Source organism: Aedes albopictus, chromosome 1, assembly GCF_035046485.1.
Source record: "Aedes albopictus strain Foshan chromosome 1, AalbF5, whole genome shotgun sequence".
Lineage (NCBI taxonomy): Eukaryota > Metazoa > Arthropoda > Insecta > Diptera > Culicidae > Aedes > Aedes albopictus.
In genome coordinates this window covers 334,718,605-334,739,834 of record NC_085136.1, presented here as the reverse complement: position 1 = coordinate 334,739,834, position 21,230 = coordinate 334,718,605, and the positions used below count along the sequence as shown (strand labels likewise).

Genomic DNA, 21,230 nt, shown 5'->3' with positions numbered 1-21,230 from the left:
GCTGTAGCTATGGGTTCCAATAGAAATTCGGCTGAGATTTTTTATAAGGATTCCTTCTGAATTTCTCTAAAGCACCTTCTATGAATATCTCTTAGTATTCTTGCTGGAAACCCTCTTCAGATTCGTTTGAGAGTTTCTGTTGAAATTGCTCTTGGAATGCTGCTGGGATTTCTCCTGGCATTCGTACAAAAATACCATTTGTAAATGCTTGAGCAATCTTAGAATCGAGAATGCCATACTCGGTGAAAATTGTAGGAGAAACACTTTTTTATAAGTATATTGATAACCACATTTTAGTATAAGGCTTCTAACTGAGTTGAAGACAAATGAGTCAAACGATTGCAAGGTGATCGACAACATACTTGGTTTCTGGAATATTCGGAAGCGACCAGATCAATTATTGGCCATCGGCGATATGCCTATTGATACTCAGATAAGTAAATCATGAATTTTGAGCTGTCAAATGATGAGGATACGTCAAATTATGAAAGTGTCCTTTTTGGATCCTTAACGGATGCGGTTCCGGAGCATCTGGTAGTGGCCAAAACCATTTTTGATCATTGGCTCTACGACTATTAGCTACTAGATAAAAAAGATACTAGACATGAATTTTCAGCCATCGAACGAGAGGGTTACGTGAATTTCTGATAGTGTCCTCTTTGGGTCCCAATCCGAACCGTTCTTGGTATATCCGGAAGTAGCCAGATCCATCGGCACTATGTTTATTGATATCCAGATGAAAAATCATGAATTTTGGGCCGTCGAACGATGTGGTTCTGTGAAATTCAGAAATTGTCGCTTTTGGGACCCAACCGGAACCAATTCCAGAAGCATTTTTGATCATTGGCGCTATGACAATTGGCTTCTAGCTGAAAAATCATAAAATTTGAGCAGACGAACGATGTGGTTCTGTTAAATTCAGAAAGTGTTCCCTTTGGGTTCCGGAACCCGTTCCGGAATATCCGGAAGTGACTAGAACCATTTTTGATCATTGACGCTATGAATATTGGCCTCTAGATAAAAATTCATGAAATTTGAGCCGTCGAACGATGTAGTTCTGCGAAATTCAGAAAGTGTCTTTTTTGGGTTCCTACCGGAACTGGTTCCGGAATATCCGGAACTGTCCAGAACCATTTCGATCATTGGCGCTATAACTATTGGCTTCTAGTTAAAAAATCATGAAATTTGAGCCGTCGAACAATGTGGTTCTGTGAAATTCAGAAAGTGTCCCCTTTGGGACCCTACCGGAACCGGTTCCGGAATATCCGAAAGTGGCCAGAACCATTTTTGTTCATTGGCGCTATGACTTTTGACCTCTAGATAAAAAATCATGAAATTTGAGCTGTCGAACGATGTAGTTCTGCGAAATTCAGAGTGTCTCCTTTGGGTCCCTGTTGGAACCGGTTCATGAAATTTGAGCCGTCGAACAATGTGGTTCTGTGAAATTCAGAAAGTGTCCCCTTTGGGACCCGACCGGAACCGGTTCCGGAATATCCGAAAGTGGCCAGAACCATTTTTGTTCATTGGCGCTATGACTTTTGACCTCTAGATAAAAAATCATGAAATTTGAGCTGTCGAACGATGTAGTTCTGCGAAATTCAGAGTGTCTCCTTTGGGTCCCTGTTGGAACCGGTTCCGGATTATCCGGAATTGGCCAGATCCTTTGTCGGACATCGGCACTATGCCTATTGACATCCAGATGAAAAATCTTGAATTTTGAGCCGTCGAACGATGAGGTTCTGTGAAATTAAGAAAGTGTCCCCTTTGGGTCCCTACCGGAACCGGTTCCGGCCTGCTACGCGACCGGAACATGTTCAACTGTCTCGGATCCGTGCATGTACAGGTGTGCTAGAATAAAGATTTAAAATTGATTGATTTGTTGCGAATTTCAACACGTTTTCGCGTGTTTTTCTCAAAAAGTCCCTGTTTTGGTACCTAGGGTACCCCAGGTTTTTCCGGCCTAAATCCGGAACAACGGTGAACTTTTATGGTTCCATTGCATATGTCTAAAATTCAACTCATTTGTGATTTTCTGTAAAATTTTCATCAAAATCGGATGAAATTTAACAAAGTTACAGATTTTTAAACTTTTGATGTTGGTATCTGGTACTGTGAAGGTTAAGCACCTTTTTTATGCCCTGCATAAAAAGAGGGAAAGCTACTCAGAACCAATATTGTGCATAAGAATATTGAATAATGACGGGAACTATTGCAACGGCGGCCATGGGGTGTTTACAAAGGAGAGCAAAGGAAGGTTACAGGTTTTTTTTTTCGGGTGTTTCTAAAGGTCTCATGTGCGTTACATAGGGTCCGAGTGGGTCTTAAGGGGGTTTCGGAGTAATTTCAGGAAGTCTCAGAGCATTTTAGGCTGGTTTCAGAGGCGTTACGGAGGTTGGTTTAGGAGGATTTTTCAAGTCATTTCAGGATGTTTCAGACCATTTTCGGCGTGATTCAGAGGCGTTACGGAAGCGTTACGGAGGAGTTTTCGGGGTGTTCGGAGCTTCTCAGGTGCGTTACATGGGGTCCGAGAGGGTTTAAGGGGGATTTCGAAGGCATATCAGGACGTTTCAGAGCGTTTTCAGCGGAATTATGAGGCGTTACTGAAGCGTTACGGAGGAGTTTTCGGGGGTTTGGAGCCTCTCAGGTACGTTACATGGGGTCCGAGAGGGTTTAAAGGGGATTTTGGAGGCATTTCAGAATGTTTAAGACCATTTTTGGCGTGATTAACCCTTTATAAGGCCGAGAAAACTAGTAGAGTTGTCAACGCACAATATCGTGGAAATGATTATATACATTATTACATGTACAAAGCAATTTTTATTTGAAAGAAACTCTCAAAAATCTAGGTGGCAATATAGTTGCCACTGCCCGTTTAGCCCAAAAACGCTGGTGGTAATATAGTTGCCACTGCCCGGTAACCCCTAAAACGAGCTTTTGAGGTGGCAATATAGTTGCCACTGCCCGTTTAGGCCACCAGCGCTGATGGCAATATTCTTGCCACTGCCCGTTAAGGGTACTTTTCTTCTTTTGACTTCGACAAAAAGCTGGAAAAGAGATTTTAGAGTGGATTAGGGCTTAACCCATAATATAAACTGTGTTGTTCAGCTCATGTTAACCCATAATTTGATTATTTCTTAAAATTTTTACCAAATCTAAAATTTTTCAATAAGTTTGAGCTTATTTTTTTCACGCGGTCAAATTTAGCCATTTTTGAGAACACAAATGGCTCCCAAATTGTAGTTAAAGCTTTGTTTAGCTTTAAAAAAAATACCAGGTGTTGTTGGTAATCCCAATTTTGCGTAAACCAGAAAAAAAGTTCGAAATAAATTGTTACAACACAGATAAAAATATAAACAGTAGGTGGCAATATAGTTGCCACTGCCTTATAAAGGGTTAAGAGGCGTTATGGAGGAGTTTTCGGGGGTTTGGGGCCTCTCAGGTGCGTTACATGGGGTCCGAGGGGGTTTAAGGGGGATTTTGAAGGCATTTCAGAACGTTTCAGAGCATTTTCTGCGGGATGAAGAGGCGTTTCGAAAGCGTTACGGAGGAGTTTCAGGGGGTTTGAAGCCTCTCAGGTGCGTTACATGGGGCCCCAGGGGGTCTAGGGTGGATTTTGGAGGCATTTCAGGACCTTTCAGAGCCTCTTCGGTGGGATTCAGAGGCGTTACGGAAGCGTTACGAAGGAGTTTTCGGGGGGTTCGGAGCGTCTCAAGTGCGTTACATGGAGTCCGAGGGGGTTAAGTGGGATTTTGGAGGCATTTCAAGGCGTATTAGAGCATTTTCAGGGGATTTCGAAGCGTTACAGAAGCGTTACAGAGGAGTTCTCAGGGGTTTCGAAGCCGAAGGTGCGTTACATGGGGTCCCCGGGGGGTTTAAGGGGAATTTTGAGGTATTTCAGGAAGTTGGAACGCCCATTAAAGGCTCCTGAGGTCCCTTGAAATGCCCTTAAAGCCCCTTGGAACGCCCCTGAAACCCACTTTATACTATTGAAATACTCCAGAATTCCGCATAATCCCATGAAAACACCAAAAAATCTTGACAGAACCCTTAATAGGCTCCTCAAGTCCCCCGAAACAACCCCTTAAAACGCCCCTGAAGCCCCTTGGAGCCCCCTTTTTGGGCTACCTGGGAACATTCTGGAAACCCCCATAACCCCACCTCAACTGCCTAGGAGCAAGACCTGTTCTCGCGAACTAGATTCTCTAATTAAAGCCCAAACTTAATTTATGCATAAATTTCCCTCTTTTTATGCCTTTTTTTTAAATTTATGCACATTTTTAATTTATGCAGTCCCAGCCATGTGCATAAAAAGAGGTTCCAGTGTACAGCATGGTCAATTGACAAAGAAAGCTTTTAATTTATTACTCTAAAAGTTTAGATTCAAGCACTGTCTCAGTTGGGAGTAATGTCAGAAAGAAGAAGTCATGGTGCTTGGCCCTAATAAAAATGTATTATACACTGGCGATTGGGTGAATGATTGTATCATTCCCTGTATGATCAAGATGATAGCCCGAATAGGTTGTTAACTTTAGTCGTGCATTAGGGTCATTATGACCCAAAACGCGATTTCAAGCATTAATATCTTGTTTGTTAGCTAACTAATCGTAATGAAACTTCTTGACTTTTAATATTTTGCAGAAACGTGTCTTTGAAAAAAAAATTCTTAAGGTGAAACCAAAATGGCGCCACAAAAATAGTTACGAATAATGCATTGGGGTCATTATGACCCAGAAATTCAAACTATTATAAAATGATGATTTTTCACCAATTCAAATGACCAAAGTCTTATTTGATAGATAATTTCGTCCAGAATATGTTGATATGTTGAAATAGTGGTTCCGGGAACATTTTTTTTTTTTTCCTTCTAAACCATAGGGGGATAATCTGCACAACAGACACCCTAACAGAAGGTTAGGGTAGTGTAGGTCTGACAGGCCGTCTTCTACAACAAAAGTAAAATCCAGGACTACTCTCTCCTCGTACCCACTAAACCATTCCTATGGTCGCCAAACCCTACGTCTCTCCGGAACCACCAAGAAGGTATTGCTTCAGAGAGGGGCTAGTGCACATCGCACCCACAAGGTTAGCTGCGTAGCCTGCAGCAACGAACATCGATGGCTCGCTTTGGAGAGTCCATCACGGTAGCATGCTGGCGCTTAGCCAGTTTCCCGAGTGGTCCTCGCCACTCCCTTTGTCCTCGGAAGGCGGGCAGGGTCAACCCCGCCCGCGCCCTACTGCTGAGCGGACATCAAGAACTGATGCCCACGTGCAACCCGATCTGACCTGCCCGCAAAGGAAGGGTATCACTACCCTTCAGGCCCTATCAGATGCACCCGTAGGTTGCAGACAGCAGGATCTCACCTACCCCGACCCTTGCCGGGGACCCCTTTCCAACCGCGGGCTCGGATCCAACCCAGTAGACCGACGCCACGACAGCACCGCTACCGGGACTTCCTCTCCGCGGCCACTTAATCGTTGTAAGGGTCGATCTCGACCGCAGGGCACCGGTATGACCTACGAGGCCGACTCCGAACCCCTGGACCACCTCTTGTACTGCATCTGGACTAGCCATTCTCCGAGTCCACGCGCCACCTCCTCTGTAGCTCCCAGACGATGTGGGTAATAGCCGTTGAAACGGCGTTCCAGCCAAACTCATCCCTACACATCCTCTGGACCAAGTTGTCCGGAGTTGTGTCCTCCCCGCATGTGGCAAGCATGCGGTCACGCATTGTGCGAAAACGCGGGCACACGAACAAAACGTGTTCCGCCGTTTCCTCTAAACCATTGCACACTGGGCATTCGGGAGAATCCGCATGCCCAAAACGGTGTAGATACTGTCGGAAGCAACCATGTCCTGTAAGGACCTGTGTCAGGTGGAATGTGACTTCCCCATGGCGCCTATTAATCCAACTATCTACCCTCGGTATCAACCTATAGGTCCACCTTCCTTTGGTGGAACTGTCCCACGCGCGCTGCCATTTGACCATAGAGGCCATCCTGACAGTCCTGCGTATGCCTCTTGTGCCGCGCATTTCGAAGCACTCCATGTCCTCACTGATAAGAATGCTGATAGGCACCATACCAGTAATGACGCAGAGAGCGTCGTGTGACACGGTACGGTACGCGCTCGCAACCCTCAGGCACATAAGCCTGTAAGTACTTTCCAGCTTCCGTCGGTAGCATTAGTACTTAGCGCGGTGCCCCACGCCGGGCCGCCATACCTAAGTATGGACGTAGCAACACTAGCCAGAAGCTTGCGCTTACTGGCGTACACCGCAGAGCTATTGGACATCATCCGGGACAGTGCCGCAATAGCTGTGGTGGCTCTTTTACAGGCATAATCGACGTGGCTACCGAAGGTAAGCTTATCGTCGATCATCACGCCCAAGTGTTTGACGGAGCGCTTTGACAGGATAGTACAGTCCCCTACACTGATCTCCGTCTGCTGCTCCGACTTCAGGTTGTTAACAACCGTCACCTCTGTCTTGTGGTGAGCCAGCTCCAGTTTCCTGGACCGCATCCACGCCTCCACAACCTTGATCGAGTGGTTGGTAGTCAACTTTACCTCCTCGATCGTTTCACCGTAGACTTCGAGCGTAATGTCGTCGGCAAATCCGACAATCACCACTCCCACTGGATACTCTAACCTCAACACCTCGTCGTACATGACATTCCATAACACCGGACCCAGGATGGAACCTTGCGGGACTCCTGAGGTTATGTGAAAGCACTTCCGACCCACCTCCGTGTCGTAGACTAGTACACGATTCTGAAAGTAACTTCCGAGAATCTTGTACAGGTACTCCGGTATCCCCAGACGCAAGAGCGCATCGGCAATAGCAGACCAGCTGGCGCTATTAAACGCATTCCTTACATCCAGAGTCACTACCGCGCAAAAGCGAATTCCCCTCCTCTTAGGCTCGAGTGCTTTCTCGGCGGTTTTTGTAACCGACAAGATAGCGTCTACGGTGGACCTCCCCTTCCGGAAGCCGTACTGGTTACTCGAAAGACCATTTTCGCCCTCGGTGAACCGTAACATTCTATTGAGGATGATCTTTTCGAGCACCTTCCCCGCCGTGTCAATCAAGCATATTGGTCTATATGCCGACGGGTCTCCGGGTGGTTTCCCCGCCTTTGGCAATAGTACCAGGCTCTGCCTCTTCCAAGCTTCTGGGAAAACTCCCTCGTCCAGGCATTTCTGCATAGCAGACCTGAACATCTCGGGAGCTTCTGCAATAGCTACTTTTAAGGCCAGGTTCGGAACTCCGTCCGGACCTGGGGCCTTACCTACGCTAAGGGACTTAGCTATCCCCGCAAGTTCCACATCGGTGACCCTCTCCTCATCGCCAGCCCCAGTCCTCGGCTGTCCTACGAAAGGAGGCCAAGGACTAGGATCATGACGCGGAAAAAGTCCTCCAATGATCCCCTCCAACATCTCTGGAGATTGCTCTGTAGGAGCCATCACACCTCTCGTCTTGGCCATAACGATCCTGTAGGCGTCACCCCACGGGTTCGTATTGGCACTCTGACAGAGACCCTCAAAGCAGGCCTTTTTGCTTGCTCTTATCTCGGTCTTAAGCGCGGCTTTTGCAGCGGCGAACACCACCCGCCGTTCGTTTCGCTCTTCCTCTGATCGTGCCTGCTGCATCCGCCGCCTAGCCCGTAGGCAGGCGCGGCGCAGGTCCGCAATCGCGTCGGTCCACCAGTAAGCCGGTGGCCTCCCATTTCTAGGGTGGACTCGCCTAGGCATGACTCGCCGGGAACATTGGCCACCGGGAATCTGCTACACTTTGCACCATGTCGGACATGTGGGATAGCACTACATTTTGCCAGTAGTTGTGGAATATCTCGCGTTCTGGACCACTTAGAAGGATACTGTCTTCGGCAAAGTTGCTCAGAAGACTAAGAGCTTTCCCATAGAAAACAATTTAGTTCGCAAATCACTCACTGCGTGGCGATAGTGTTCTTAAGATCTTCCAGTTCAGTCTGAACGTCGTATATCTCGTGTTCTTGACCACTTAGAAGGATACTGCCTTCGGCAAAGTTGCTCAGAAGACTAAGAGCTTTCATATAGAAAACAATTTAGTTCGAAAATCACTCACTGCGTGGCGCTAGTGTTCTTAGGATCTTCCAGTTCAGTCTGATCGTCGGTTATCTCGTGTTCTTGACCACTTAGAAGGATACTGTCTTCGGCAAAGTTGCTCAGAAGATTAAAAGCTTTCACATAGGAGACAATTTAATTCGAGTATCACTCACTGCATGGCGCTAGTGTTCTTAGGATCAGAAGACGTCTGAAATCAGCTGATTTTGAGGCCCTTTGACAGTTCTCCTATGAAAATAACAATTCAGCATCTGCGCCTTTGTTCGACAGTTGTAAACAGTGGCCTACACGGACCTGTCAACTGAAAAGGTCTATAGCCTGCCTACGGATCTTGCATACGGCATACATAAATACCCGTTTTCTCACACCATACAAATTTCAATCGCAGGGACGCAACCAATCGTCCTTTTGAATAAGAGACATAAACCATATAAACAAAGGTAGTGAACAGAGAATGCTTGCAGATCAATTATTATGCTTACGGTACAATCGCGTGACAGTCACCAATCGTTAATAGGGGAAGGCAATCCAGAAACATAGTAGGCGAAAGTGAAGCTCATTCAGTTTTGTGTGTTTGCCGGTCAGCGCCTACTGTAATTGATATTTGGCTACCCATATTATATGTGATTTACCGATCAAAATTGGCGTCAGTTCAAATATTTACTCAGTAATTTTAAATTGATTGGTTGAGAAGCGAACAATGGGTAATTTCGGAATAACCCTTTGCTATAAAAGACAATGATGTTACAAAAAAATGGAATTATGAATCATGTGGCGTTTGCTCATCTTGTTCACAACTCTCTGCTCGGTCTCCGTGGAAGCCCTACGGGAGGACCTATTCCTCGAGCCGCCGGAGAATCTCGTAACGATAGTTTCCTGTGTGAAGCACCTCTGCGACAAGTACTACAAATCGGAACGGGCCATCAAAGGATCGCTGGGCCTGATTTACCTCAAACCGGACTCGTCACTGTTCCAGATCCAACTGCTGAAATCGTTCCACGAAGATCCGCGCCATGAGATGGGAATAATGCCCAAGAACAGCCGAAGGCTTCATCCGGACGCGTCGCACGTGACGGACAGGGCCAAGAACTACTTCCTGATGGTACGCGAGGCGTCGGAGCTGGCTTCGCACATCAGCATGTTCCGGAGGTTGCCCACGTTGAACCCGTTGGCCCAGGTGGTCATTCTGTTCACCTCGGAGATGACACCGGAGGTTTTCGGGGTGGAAGTTCGCAAGGCGCTGCAGAAGCTGTTCGACTATTGGTTTCTGAATGTCAACGTCATGGTTCAGCGGTACAATACGAGTGTTTTGGAGGTGTGGTCGTGGTTCCCGTACGAGAACGGACGATGCGCGGAAGAGATCATTGACATTCGAATGATCGACGAGTGTGAGTACGCTGAGGTGGAGGAAGAGACGGAAGAAGAGGAAGTCGAGCTAGTTGAACCTGAAGTTGAACAGTCGAACGAAACGTACGTAAACAGTTCTTCAAGTAATGAAGGTGATTCGCTTCATCCCAAGAAAACGGCGTGGATGTTCCGAGAAACACATTTCTTCTCCGAGTACGAACCGAAGCTACCCAAGTACTTCAACGACTGCCCGCTGAAGGTGTCCACCCCCATCTGGGAACCGTTTGTAGTGGGTAACGAAACGGCCGTCGAGAAGGGCTTCGAGGTTCTGATGATTGAAGCGATCGCGGCCCGGCTGAAGCTGGCACCGATCTACAAGGTCATCGAGACGGAAAGGGCTACGGCACGGATTACGGTCGACAAGGATGTCGGATTCTACGCGGATCTGATCAGGAGGTTAGTTTCAAAATGACCTATGTTTGGGTAGTGTTTGTAAGAAGAGTGTTCAGTGATTGCTCCTCATTTAAAACCTTTTAGAAACTCGGACATCATGATCGGAGGCCTGTACGAGAACCCCATCAGCCGGAAGCTTCTCTCGACCACCATCCCGTACTACCAGGACGACATGACGTGGTGCGTTCCGCCGGCCCGCCTAGCCCCCAAGTGGCCCAACGTGTTCATCATCTTCAACATCTGGATCTGGATGCTGGCCATCGGGATCATATTTGTGTGCGCGGGCATCATCGCCGGATTCAACACCTTCGAGCAGGGCTACCCGGAGAACTACACCTGGATGTTGGTGCAGTCGCTGGCCCTATCGCTGGGTCTGTCCGCGACCTACTGGCCCCAACGGTTGTCCATTCGGTTGTTCCTGCTGGTCTACATGTTCTACGGAATGCACTGGGATGTGGCACATCACAGTTTCCTCATAACGGTCATGACGCGACCTCGCTTCGAAAAGCAGATCAGTACGGCGGAAGCGGCCATCGAGAAAGCTTTCAAGTTCCTTGGACCGGAGAACAGTTTGGTGTTCTTTGATAAACCAGACACCGTTTCCAAGCACATCGCTTCAGTGTACAAGACTTGCCCAAACGTGGACGACTGCTTGGCCCGCATTAATGCGGATCAGACGGTTGCGGTGGCCGTTTCCCGAGCGCACTCCCAGAACAGCAAGACCATCGGCGAAGCAGAGATGTTCTGCTTCGCGAGAACGCACAACATCCAGACGTATCCGGTGGAAATGATGGTCAAGAAGGATTTCCACATCCTGGCGAAGATCAACGATCTGATCAGGAGGATCAGCGAGTCCGGCTTGCTGGGCAAGTGGCAAGTGGAAAGCAACAAGATCCGTATCGATACGGATTCGGGCGGAGGAGGCGGTGGTGGCCATGGTGACGCGCAGATTGTGCTGACGGTCGCGCACATCGAGGGGGCGTTTTTCCTAGTAGGCATTGGATTGGGCATTTCAGCGATTGCTTTTGTCGGAGAGTTGGTTTATTTCGGCTTGAAGCAGAAGTACAACTGGGAGGATTCGGTTTTCAGTAGGATGATATGCTGAGTAATCCCGCGTTTGAAGTTTCAGTAGATGCTTATCGGAAAATGTAATAACCCGCGTCACATTTCACGCGACTAAACGCGTAATGGACGTCACGTCACTTTCGATGGCGTTATGCGAACTGCTAGCAGCGGCATCCAAACACACACAAGACACGAAAACCCCTCCAGATGGCATAGCGCTACCAACCCAAGTAACAGAACTAGCTGAATAACAGTTTCTTAAGCTAAAGTTTGCTTAAGAGTGGTTTGTTTCACTCTTGTACAGCCAAAATGTTTGTTGGGAATCGCCTAGAAACATTGAAAGCAACGTAGAATCGAGCTTGGAAACAATCCTTTATACTAAACAAAAACAAAACAATAAAGCACTTCACTCTATAAAAAATTCACAAAACAAACTCACTTTTGCACGCGGAAGAACTATCCGGACGGATCGCGAAATTACGAAGTTGGCGAACGCGAAAACATGTGACAAGCAGTTCAAAACACATCTGCACGCGGCAACGCCTACTGCGCTTTTTCCATGGCTTCAGTTAGTAATTCTTTATTACACCAACGAACATTAGCGGAGCCAGCATTTTCTTTTTTCTTACTCACTCTCCTAAACATACACGAGAAAGAGAAAGATAGAAGAGGGGGCAGCTTGCCTCCTCTTTCATCTCGCTCTTTCTCGTGTATGTTTAGGAGAGTGAGTAAGAAAAAAGAAAAAGCTGGCTCCGCCAATGCCAATGAACCTAACGTCAAAATGACTGACAATTCTCGCGTCATTTTGACAGATGTAACATGAGCATGAAAAGGACGGCAACAAGATCGATAAAGTAGAATATATGATCCGTCTTTTTCGTTCATGTGTATGGCCTGTCAAAATGAACTGAGAATTGTCAAACATTTTCATGGCTAGCTTTGTTGGTGTCGGGTTTCGGGGCGTGAATTAAAGCCAAATCGGTTTTGATAGCGAAAAGTGTATTCAGGTGCTTCAAACTATAAGAAGTTAAGGTTTGGTAAGTATAAATTCTCATATTTTATATATTCTACTTACAATTCGGTAAGCTTTTGTTGCTCACACGCCCTTATGGCAATCTAACCTCAATCGATCTTCGAATCGATCAATCGATCTTCAAACGGATCTTCGACTTTTCTCTTTACAGGATCTTGCGATAACAGGATCAGCGGACTACGGACACGGATTTCATCGACGCGGATACTGACTCTCTTGGAATCTGTAATCGGGCAATCTGCAATCTGAGTTTATCGGATAATTGGGTTCTTTAGGGGTACCCGGATTATTTCATAATCGGATTCTCCGCCCCAAAATTAGTCTAAATCCAAAATTTCATAATTTTTGGAGTCCAGGAACTATTTTTAAAATGCATTTAAAGTTTGTATGGGGAAATTTTTTTGTTCGGGTCGAACTGTCATTTTAGCGATTGAACTGTCATTCTATCCACGAAAGTTAAAACTGTTTTGTTAATTTGACCTTCAAAACAAAGTTATTGGAATCCAATAAATTGACGTAATATTCAGAAAAATGAGCTATTTCGCTTAGGCCATAGAAAATAACAATATTTTATTCATTAAACAAGTCAATTGGGCAAACTGAGCTAACTAACCACAGGCTTTGTACGGAAATTCACTGAACTAATATTCACTGTAGTAATTCTATTAACTAGTTTTTTTATAATCACTGCACAAAATGCCGTCTTAAACTTCTATCTTCTCTCTGAAACGTGTGATAACTGTGAGGAGCGAATAACCGGAAATGATCATTTGACAGGTAGACCCATTCGCGTGACGGCTGTCATTCGCATTGCCGCGGCGCTTTGAAAGCATAACGCGGCGCCTCCGAAACGGTTGGCGGCAGGGTTGCCAGCTGGTCACTTTCTGCGTCGACAGTTGGTGTAATGAAGAATCATGACAAGCGTCTTCTCATTACCTCTGCACCAATATAAAAAAATCTCTAATCGTACCGCCACACTGAACGAAAACCCCATCCCGAAATCGACTGATATGTCCGACCATCCAGTCCAAATAATCAAAATCGTGTTTTGGTATGACGAATCAGCCGTATTTATATCATCCTACAATCGAATCACGATCATCTCATTCTTGTATGAGTCGACGCACGCTGTGTGAATGAATACTGATTGCAAAGCGAAGACGACATAGTTGCTCCAAATATATGCATCGATAGCGTAACAAGTCCTTGACCATTATACTCGCAACGTTGACGAATTTTTAGTCGCATGTCCTAATTTTGGACATCCCAGTTTTTGAAAAAGGGTGCCAGCGAGGGCACTTAGGCCCATCAACGCACATCTTTTTGGAATGGTTAGAAAAATGTTGTTTTATTATCTACGCTAGAAAAAAGAGTTGGCCGACCATATGGTCGGCATTCAATTTTCAAATTTCAGGATGACATCATTCGATCGGTGAACCATATGATTTCCGACCGAGAATCGAACTGGGGCGCGATCGTATCGCTTCTCAGTTGATCTCAGGCGGAGGTTTCCGTTCAGTGTATGGTAGGCTACTCTCAAGGGATTTCCAACAGGTTTTTTAGTGACAAGTAATAAATGATTACTTTCGATTTCTCTGAGTAATCAGGTAATCACAAGTAATCATGGTAATCTGAAGTAATCATTAGTAATCAGAAGTAATCATTAATAATCCGAGGTAATCAATGGTAATCACATGTAATTAATGGTAACCAGATGTAATCAATGGTAATCAAATGTAATCAACTAGGTAATCAACGGTATAACCAAACAAAGTAATCATGAGTAATTAGTTGTAATCATATGATAATCATAGGTAATCTGAGTAATCAGTAATAATCTTGAGTAATCAATGGTAATCTTGGTAATCAATAAGTAATCATAAGTAATCACAAGTAATCATGGTAATCAGAAGTAATCATTAATAATCTGAGTAATCAGTAGTAATCTTGAGTAATCAATAGTAATCTTGGTAATCAATGAGTAATCATAAGTAATCAAGGTAATCAGAAGTAATCATGGTAATGAGAAGTAATCATTAATAATCCGAGGTAATCAATGGTAATCAGATGTAATCATTGGTAATCGGATGTAATCAATGGTAAACAAAAGTAATCAATTAGGTAATCAACGGTATAATCAAACTAAGTAATCATGAGTAATTTGTTGTAATCATATGATAATCATAGGTAATCTGAGTAATCAGTAGTAATCCTGAGTAATCCATAGTAATCTTGGTAAACAATTAGTAATCATAAGTAATCAAGGTAATCACAAGTAATCATAGTAATCAGAAGTAATCTTGAGTATTCAATAGTAATCTTGGTAATCAATAAGTAATCATAGTAATCCCAGTAATCAATGAGTAATCAGAATATTTTTTTCAGTAGTGACAGGTAATCAATTTAGTTGGAAACCCCTTGGCTACTCTCGTCTCTCCTTGTAGCGTTACGTAATATATAAACGACCCCTATTCTGTAAAAGCGACCCGTTTCTGTTTGAACCCTTGAGCTGATCCACTAGCTACATCCATTCTATCCGCATTTGAATCATAACAAAGAGGGGGATTGGCATTTTGCACAACATGCAAACCGGTAACTGACCTCCAAGGCTGCACAATCTTAGCATGGGGAAGTTATGGTTACCAAAATGCCAAGGTGTGTAGGGGTTCCAAATTAGTTGCAAGTACCTAGTGTGCATATGTACTATTTCATCTGCTTTAATTAGGATGGCCTCTCGAAACATTAGAACACCGTTGCCACGAGGAAACCGTGTTTGGAACTCAAACGAAGCAGGCGTTGTTACTCAGATCGCACGAGTGAGGGTGGTCATGACAGTTTCACCTATTTCGTTCGCCTTTTATGCTCGCCTACTGAGCGCACCAAATCGATCTTTATTGCAATTCTACGCCGCCACGTCCACGCGGAAAGCCTATGGCATTTAAATACCGTTTCATTCATTATTTAGGTATCAACAAATGGCGGGTTTCTATCTCGAATCGAGGAAGGGGCGCTGTAGAACGTTGTGATCAGAGTGCACCAACATTGTATCGTTCAGAATCGACTGCACAACAATGTTTTTTGCGAATTGTTGATCTGCTGCACGAAGGATAAATCGCTTCCACAGCCAACACCCACCGAAATGGCCTTGAAGAAAACATAAAATTGTATTCTCGACTTCTTATCCATAACCTATCATATCGGTCCGCCTGACAATCCCCAAGCAGCGCATTCATGTGCGATCAGGGAGGGCGCAGGCACGTCAAACTCGAACAAACTACGCCTACCTAACATGCATCGAGCGGGCCTTCCCAAACACCACAATGCGATTTAGCGGGCCATCCCCATCGACAAAACAAACCGATTTCCAAGCAGGATTCGACCAGACTTCTGGTCGCGTTGCCAGTCACACTAACACACTCGCAAAAGATGAGCAGTAGGCCTACCTTGCCGCATGCGGGTCCCCTGTGTGCGATCGCATCGGACGGATCCTGTTGTACCTAAAGGTACAGGTTATGTTTAAGCCTGCTGTGTCGATCGGCCTACTATACATATACCTACTGTTCATGGTCATGAAATCGAGCTTAATTATAATAAATGGGTAATAACTCACCTTCTTCGGTTCGGAGAGTGATTGTCCGCGTTGTACATATCAGGGCAAGGTAAGGCGCCGTTGAAGCCGCTATGTCGCCGGACATTATACGGTGCGGTGTATTGATCAAAGTAGGCGTTGGGATTGGTCAGTGTCAAACGTTAGCGCGAGTTTCAACAGGATTGTTGCCAGGGTGATGGATAGGTGCTGCTATGTAAAGGAAAGTCCACTTAACCGGTATCGATTGCGACCTACATATCGATAGAATGGTTTGAATTAGAATGTAAAAAAAATAATTATTTGTTAGAGATAATGATCTCTAAACTGTAATGCGGTGTTTTATGCTAGAATAAGGATGTTAAGAATAATAAATTTGACAATTTCTACAGGAGTTCTTTGCGGGCTATGTTTCTGAAATTCTACCAGAAGTTCCTTCAGGAGCTCCTCAAATTGTTTCTTTGGGGATTTCTACAACAGTTCCTTTTGAGATTCTTCCAGAAGCACTTTCTGGGTTTCCTCCTAGTGATCTTCCAGAATTCCTTCTGTGATACTTCTGAGAATTGATTCTAAAATGTCCTCAAGCAGATCGCCAAGAATTCATAAGAGTTTTCCGGGAATTCCTCCATAATAACCCAGAAAATTTCTTCATAATCTACACAGAACTTCTTCCAGAAGTACCCCGGGGAAGTCCTTCAGGAGTTTCACGAGAATTCCTCTAGGAGTTCCTAAGAAATTCCTACAGGAGCCCACGGGAATACCTGCATGACTTCCCCAGGAATACTTCCAATAATTAAACGGGACATTTTCGAGAATTACTTCAAGAGTTCCCCAGGAATACCTCCAGGAGTTCCCCTGGAATTCCTCTTGGATTTCTCAGGAATTTCGTCCAGGAGTTGCCCGTGAATTCCTGCAAGAGTTCCTTGGGAGTTCCTGTAGCAGTTCACCTGGAATTTATCCAGGAATTCTCCGGCAACTCCGCCAGGAGCTCACAAGGAACTCCCCCAGGAAATCATCGAGAATTCCTCCAAGAAGTCACCGGGAATTCCTCTAGGAGTTCCTCGGGAATTCTTCCAAGAGTTCGTCGGGAATTCCTATAGGAATTCGTGTAATTTTCTTCAGGAGTTCCTCGGGAATTCCTCCAGAAGTTCCTTGAGAATTCCTCGGAAATTCCTCTAAGAGTTTCTCGGAGATTCCGTAGAAATTCTTGCAAGAGTTCTCCTGGGAGATTTTTTTTAGGAACTTCTGGAGATATTCCCGAGGAGCTTCTGAATGAATTCATGAAGAACTTCTGTAGGATATCCCAAGTAACTCGTGGAACTCCTGGAAGTTTTGCCGAAAAACTTCATGAGAAATTCCCAGAGAACTTCCTAAGGAAATCTTGAAGAGGAATTCCTGAGGAAATTATGAAACAATTTCCTAGGAACGTCTGAAAAAGTTGCCAGGGATCTCCTGGGAACATTGCCGAGGAAGTTCTGGAGGTCTTTCCAAGGAATTTCAGAAGAATTCCTAAAGATATTCTCGTGAAACTCCTGGGGGAATTACCGAGGAGTTCTTGGGGAAATTTCCGAGGAACTCCAGAAGGAATTCTCGTGTAACTTGTTGATGTATTCCCGAAGAACTCATGGAGAAATTTCTGAGGAATACCTTGAAGAATTTACATGGAACTCTTGGAGAAACTCCTGAGAAACTCCTTGATAAATTTCCGGGAAATCCATGCACAACTCCAAAAAGAATTCGCGAAGTAATGGAGGAATTTCGTGAATGAATTTCCGAGGAACTACTGGTAGAACTGTTGGAAGAATTCTCCAAGAACTCCAGAAGAAATTCCCAAGGTACTTCTGCAGAAATTCGCGATTAATTCTTGGAGAAATTTTCGGGGAATCCAGGAAGAATTCCCAAGAAACTTCTTGCACCGGAAACACTTCACGTCTGACTTATGGACTTGCTTCTTCGATGCGTTGTTTTGCTGGCTAAAAAACGCACTATCATTTCTGGAAGATTTCGAGCCACTTGTGACCTTGGCTTCCTGCATGATTTTTGCTTTTATTATGCCTCCCAAGAAAAATCAGAATATGGCAATTATCTGCCATATTCCTATAAAAATTCTGCTAAGAATTCCTCAAAGAATCCCTCTAGGTATTCCTCCAAGAATTCCTCCAAGTCTTTCTCCAGAAACCTGCAGGAAATCCTCCAGAAATTCTTCCCAAAGTTACTCCAGGGATTCTTCCGGGATTAGTTTCCGGCATTTTTCCTGAAAGTCCTCGAGGAATTCGAGAAGATTTTTTTTAAAGAAATTTCTACAGAAATTACTTCAAGAAAACCTCCAGGAACTTCTTCAGGAATTCCTCAAAGAATTCTTCCAGGAATTCTCCAAGGGATTCTCAAGAACAATTTTCATAAATTACCCCAGGAATTTCTCCATGAATACCCCCAGGATCCTTCGGGAAACCTTCAGAAATTTCTCAAGAAAGTACTCTTGGGATTACTCTGAGAATTCGTCAGAGAATTCCTCCAGGGATTTCCATAGAAATTCCTCCAAAAAATCCTAAGAAATTACGCCAAAAATTCCTCCCGAAATTACTCCAGGAACTCCTTCAGGAATTTCTTTATAAATTCTTCTTGGATTTCCGCCAGGAAATCCTCCTAAAATTCCCCCCGAAATTACACCGGAAATTACTTAAGGAAGTCCTCCAGAAATTCATCCAGGAGTTCTTTTTATAACATATTCAGGAATTGCCCAAGAATTCCTCCAGGTGTTCCACCAAAAATACCTCAAGGAATTTCTCCAAAAATACATCCAAGAATTCCTCCAAGACATCTGCCTTGAATTCTTCCAAGAATTCCTCTAAAAATCATGACGGAACTTCTCCAGAAATTCCGTCATGAATTCCTCCAATATTCTTCAGAACATTCGGGTAAATTCATCTAGGAATTCCTCTAAAAAATTCTCCAGCAATACCTCCAAAAGTTCCTACAAGAATTTTTCAAGAAATTCCTCGAAAATTATTCCAGGAGTTCCTTCAATAATTCTACCAGAAATTCCTACAAGAATCCCTCCAGGAATTTCTCCAAGAATGTCTTCAAGAACTCCACCAGGAATTTCTCCAAGAATTTCTCCAAATATTCCTCTAAAAATTCTTCCAAGAATTCCTCAAAGCCCTTAGGTATTCCTCCAAGAATTTCTTCAGCAATTCCTCCAAGATTTCTGCCAAGAATTTCTCTAGCAATTCTTCTACTAATTTCTCTAGTAATTCCTCTACACACTCAAATTAAATCGCCGACCTCAGCAAACGGATTGCTGAGAATCCAACAGCCGAGAATCCGGTAATAATTTTTACTGAATCTCGGTAAAAGTTTTACCGAGATGTCGTCAAAACTTTGCCGAGATCTCGGTAATCCAACTTTTTACCGAGATCTCGGCAAAGTTCACCGAGACTCGGTAATGGTTTGCCGAAATCTCGGTAATTTTTTTACCGAGAATCAGTAAATATTTTACCGAGATATCAGCTGTTGGATTCTCGGTAAACCCTTTACCGATCAATTTCTGAATTTAAGTGTGTAGGAATTTCTCCAGAAATACTTCCCAAAACTACTCCAGGTATTTATCCGAGATTACTTTCAGGCATTTCTCCAGAAATTCCTCCAGGAATTTTCGAAGATTGTTTTCAAGAAATTTCTACAGAAATTATTTCAGGAAATCCTCCAGGAGCTTCTTCAGGAATTCCTCAAAGAATTCTTCCTCCAGAGATTTTTGAAGAAATTTCTCCACGAATACCACCAGGATCCTTCAGGAAAATCTTTAGAAATTGCTCAGGAAAATACTCCTGGGATTACTCTAAGAATTCGTCCAAAAATTCCTTCAGGAATTTCCTCAGAAAATTCTCCCAAAAATTTGTCAGGAATCACGCCAAAAATTCTACCCGAAATTACTCCGAGAACACCTTTAGTAATTCCTTAATACATTCTTCTCGGAATTTCACCAGGAAAGCCTCCAGAAATTCCCCCATAAATTACTCTGGAAATTCCTTCAGGAAGTCCCCCAGAAATTCATCCCGGATTTCCTTTTATAATATCTTCAGGAATTCCCCCAAGAATTCCTCCAGGAATTCCACAAAAAATCCTCAAGGAGTTTCTCCAAGAATACATCCAAGTATTCCTCTAAGACATCAGCCCAGAGTTCTTCCAAAAAACCCTACAGGACCTTCCCCAAGAATTTCACCAGGGATTCCTGTAAGACTTCTGTCAACAATCCATTCAGGAAGAATGGATACCTCCAGGGATTTTTTCAAGAAATTCCTTAAGGAATTCATCCAAAAACATCCTCCAGAAATTCCTTCATGAATTCCTCCAAGATTCTTCAAGAAACCTTCAGAAATTCCTCAAAAAAATACTCCTGGTACAACTCCAGGGATTCCTCCGAGAATTTCTTCAGGGAATTCTACAGGAACTGCTCCAAGATTTCTTCCAAGAATTCCTCCAAGAATTTCTCAAGGAATTACTCCAAGAATTTCTGCAAAAATTTCAAGAATTCTACCAAGAATCTCTTTACACGAATTTTTCCAGGAATTCCTTGAAGAATTGATTTAGGAATTCCTCCAAGAATTCTTACAAGAATACTTCCAGGAACTTCTTCAAGGATTTCTCGAGGAAATTTCTGGAAAAAAACCCTGGAGGAATTCCTGGAGTATTTTCTGGAAGGATTCATGTAATAATTTATGAAGGATTTTTTAAAGAATTTTCTGGCGGAATTCTTAGCGGAATTTCTTGAGAAATACCTGGAGGATTTTTTGAAGTTATTTTTTTAAATTTTTACTCGCCTGGAGGATTTTCTGGAGTATTTCCTGCAAGAATTCATGGATTAGTTCTTGGAGGAATTCCTAGAATAATTCCTTGAGGAATTCACGCGAGGATTTCTAAAGTATTTCCCGGAACAACTCCTGGAGTAATTCCTGAAGAATTTCCTGAAATAATTCTTGGAGGAATTCCTGAAGGAATCCCTGGAGGAATTCCTGAAGGAATCCCTGGAGGAATTCCTAGAATAATTCCCGGAGGAATTCCTGGAATATTTCTTATAGGATTTCCTGGTGTGTTTCCCGAAACATTTCCTAGAGGAATTCCTGTAGTAGTTCCAGGAGGAATTCGTAGAGTAATTCCTGGAGGAATTCCTGGATGAATTCCTGAGGAATGGCCTGAGTATTTGCTGGAGGAATTCCTGGAGGAATCCCTTGAGGAATTCCTGGAGGAATTCCTTGAGGAATTCCTGGAGGAATTCCTTGAGGAATTCCTTGAGGAATTCCTGGAGGAATTCCTTGAGGAATTCCTGGAGGAATTCCTTGAGGAATTCCTGGAGGAATTCCTTGAGGAATTCCTGGAGGAATTCCTTGAGGAATTCCTGGAGGAATCCCTTGAGGAATTCCTGGAGGAATCCCTTGAGGAATTCCTGGAGGAATCCCTTGAGGAATTCCTGGAGGAATCCCTTGAGGAATTCCTGGAGGAATCCCTTGAGGAATTCCTGGAGGAATCCCTTGAGGAATTCCTGGAGGAATCCCTTGAGGAATTCCTGGAGGAATCCCTTGAGGAATTCCTGGAGGAATCCCTTCCTGGAGGAATCCCTTGAGGAATTCCTGGAGCAATCCCTTGAG

The 21,230-nt window shown here is 44.1% G+C and overlaps 1 protein-coding gene and 1 long non-coding RNA gene across 2 annotated transcripts; one reads left to right on the top strand and one right to left on the bottom strand.

Moving 5' to 3' along the window:
- The first annotated feature begins 8,869 nt into the window (after positions 1-8,869).
- LOC109432041 (uncharacterized) lies at positions 8,870-11,016 on the top strand. Its single transcript, XM_029868023.2, has 2 exons — positions 8,870-9,904; positions 9,986-11,016. The coding sequence occupies exons 1-2, from the start codon at positions 8,871-8,873 to the stop codon at positions 11,004-11,006; spliced, it is 2,055 nt and encodes a 684-aa protein (XP_029723883.2). The 5' UTR covers position 8,870; the 3' UTR covers positions 11,007-11,016.
- Positions 11,017-11,912: 896 nt separating this feature from the next.
- On the bottom strand, positions 11,913-12,889 carry LOC134287890 (uncharacterized). Its single transcript, XR_009997621.1, has 3 exons — positions 12,613-12,889; positions 12,042-12,222; positions 11,913-11,983 (listed from the first exon to the last, which is right to left on the bottom strand). It is a non-coding gene; the product is annotated as an uncharacterized LOC134287890 (long non-coding RNA).
- Positions 12,890-21,230: the final 8,341 nt, after the last annotated feature.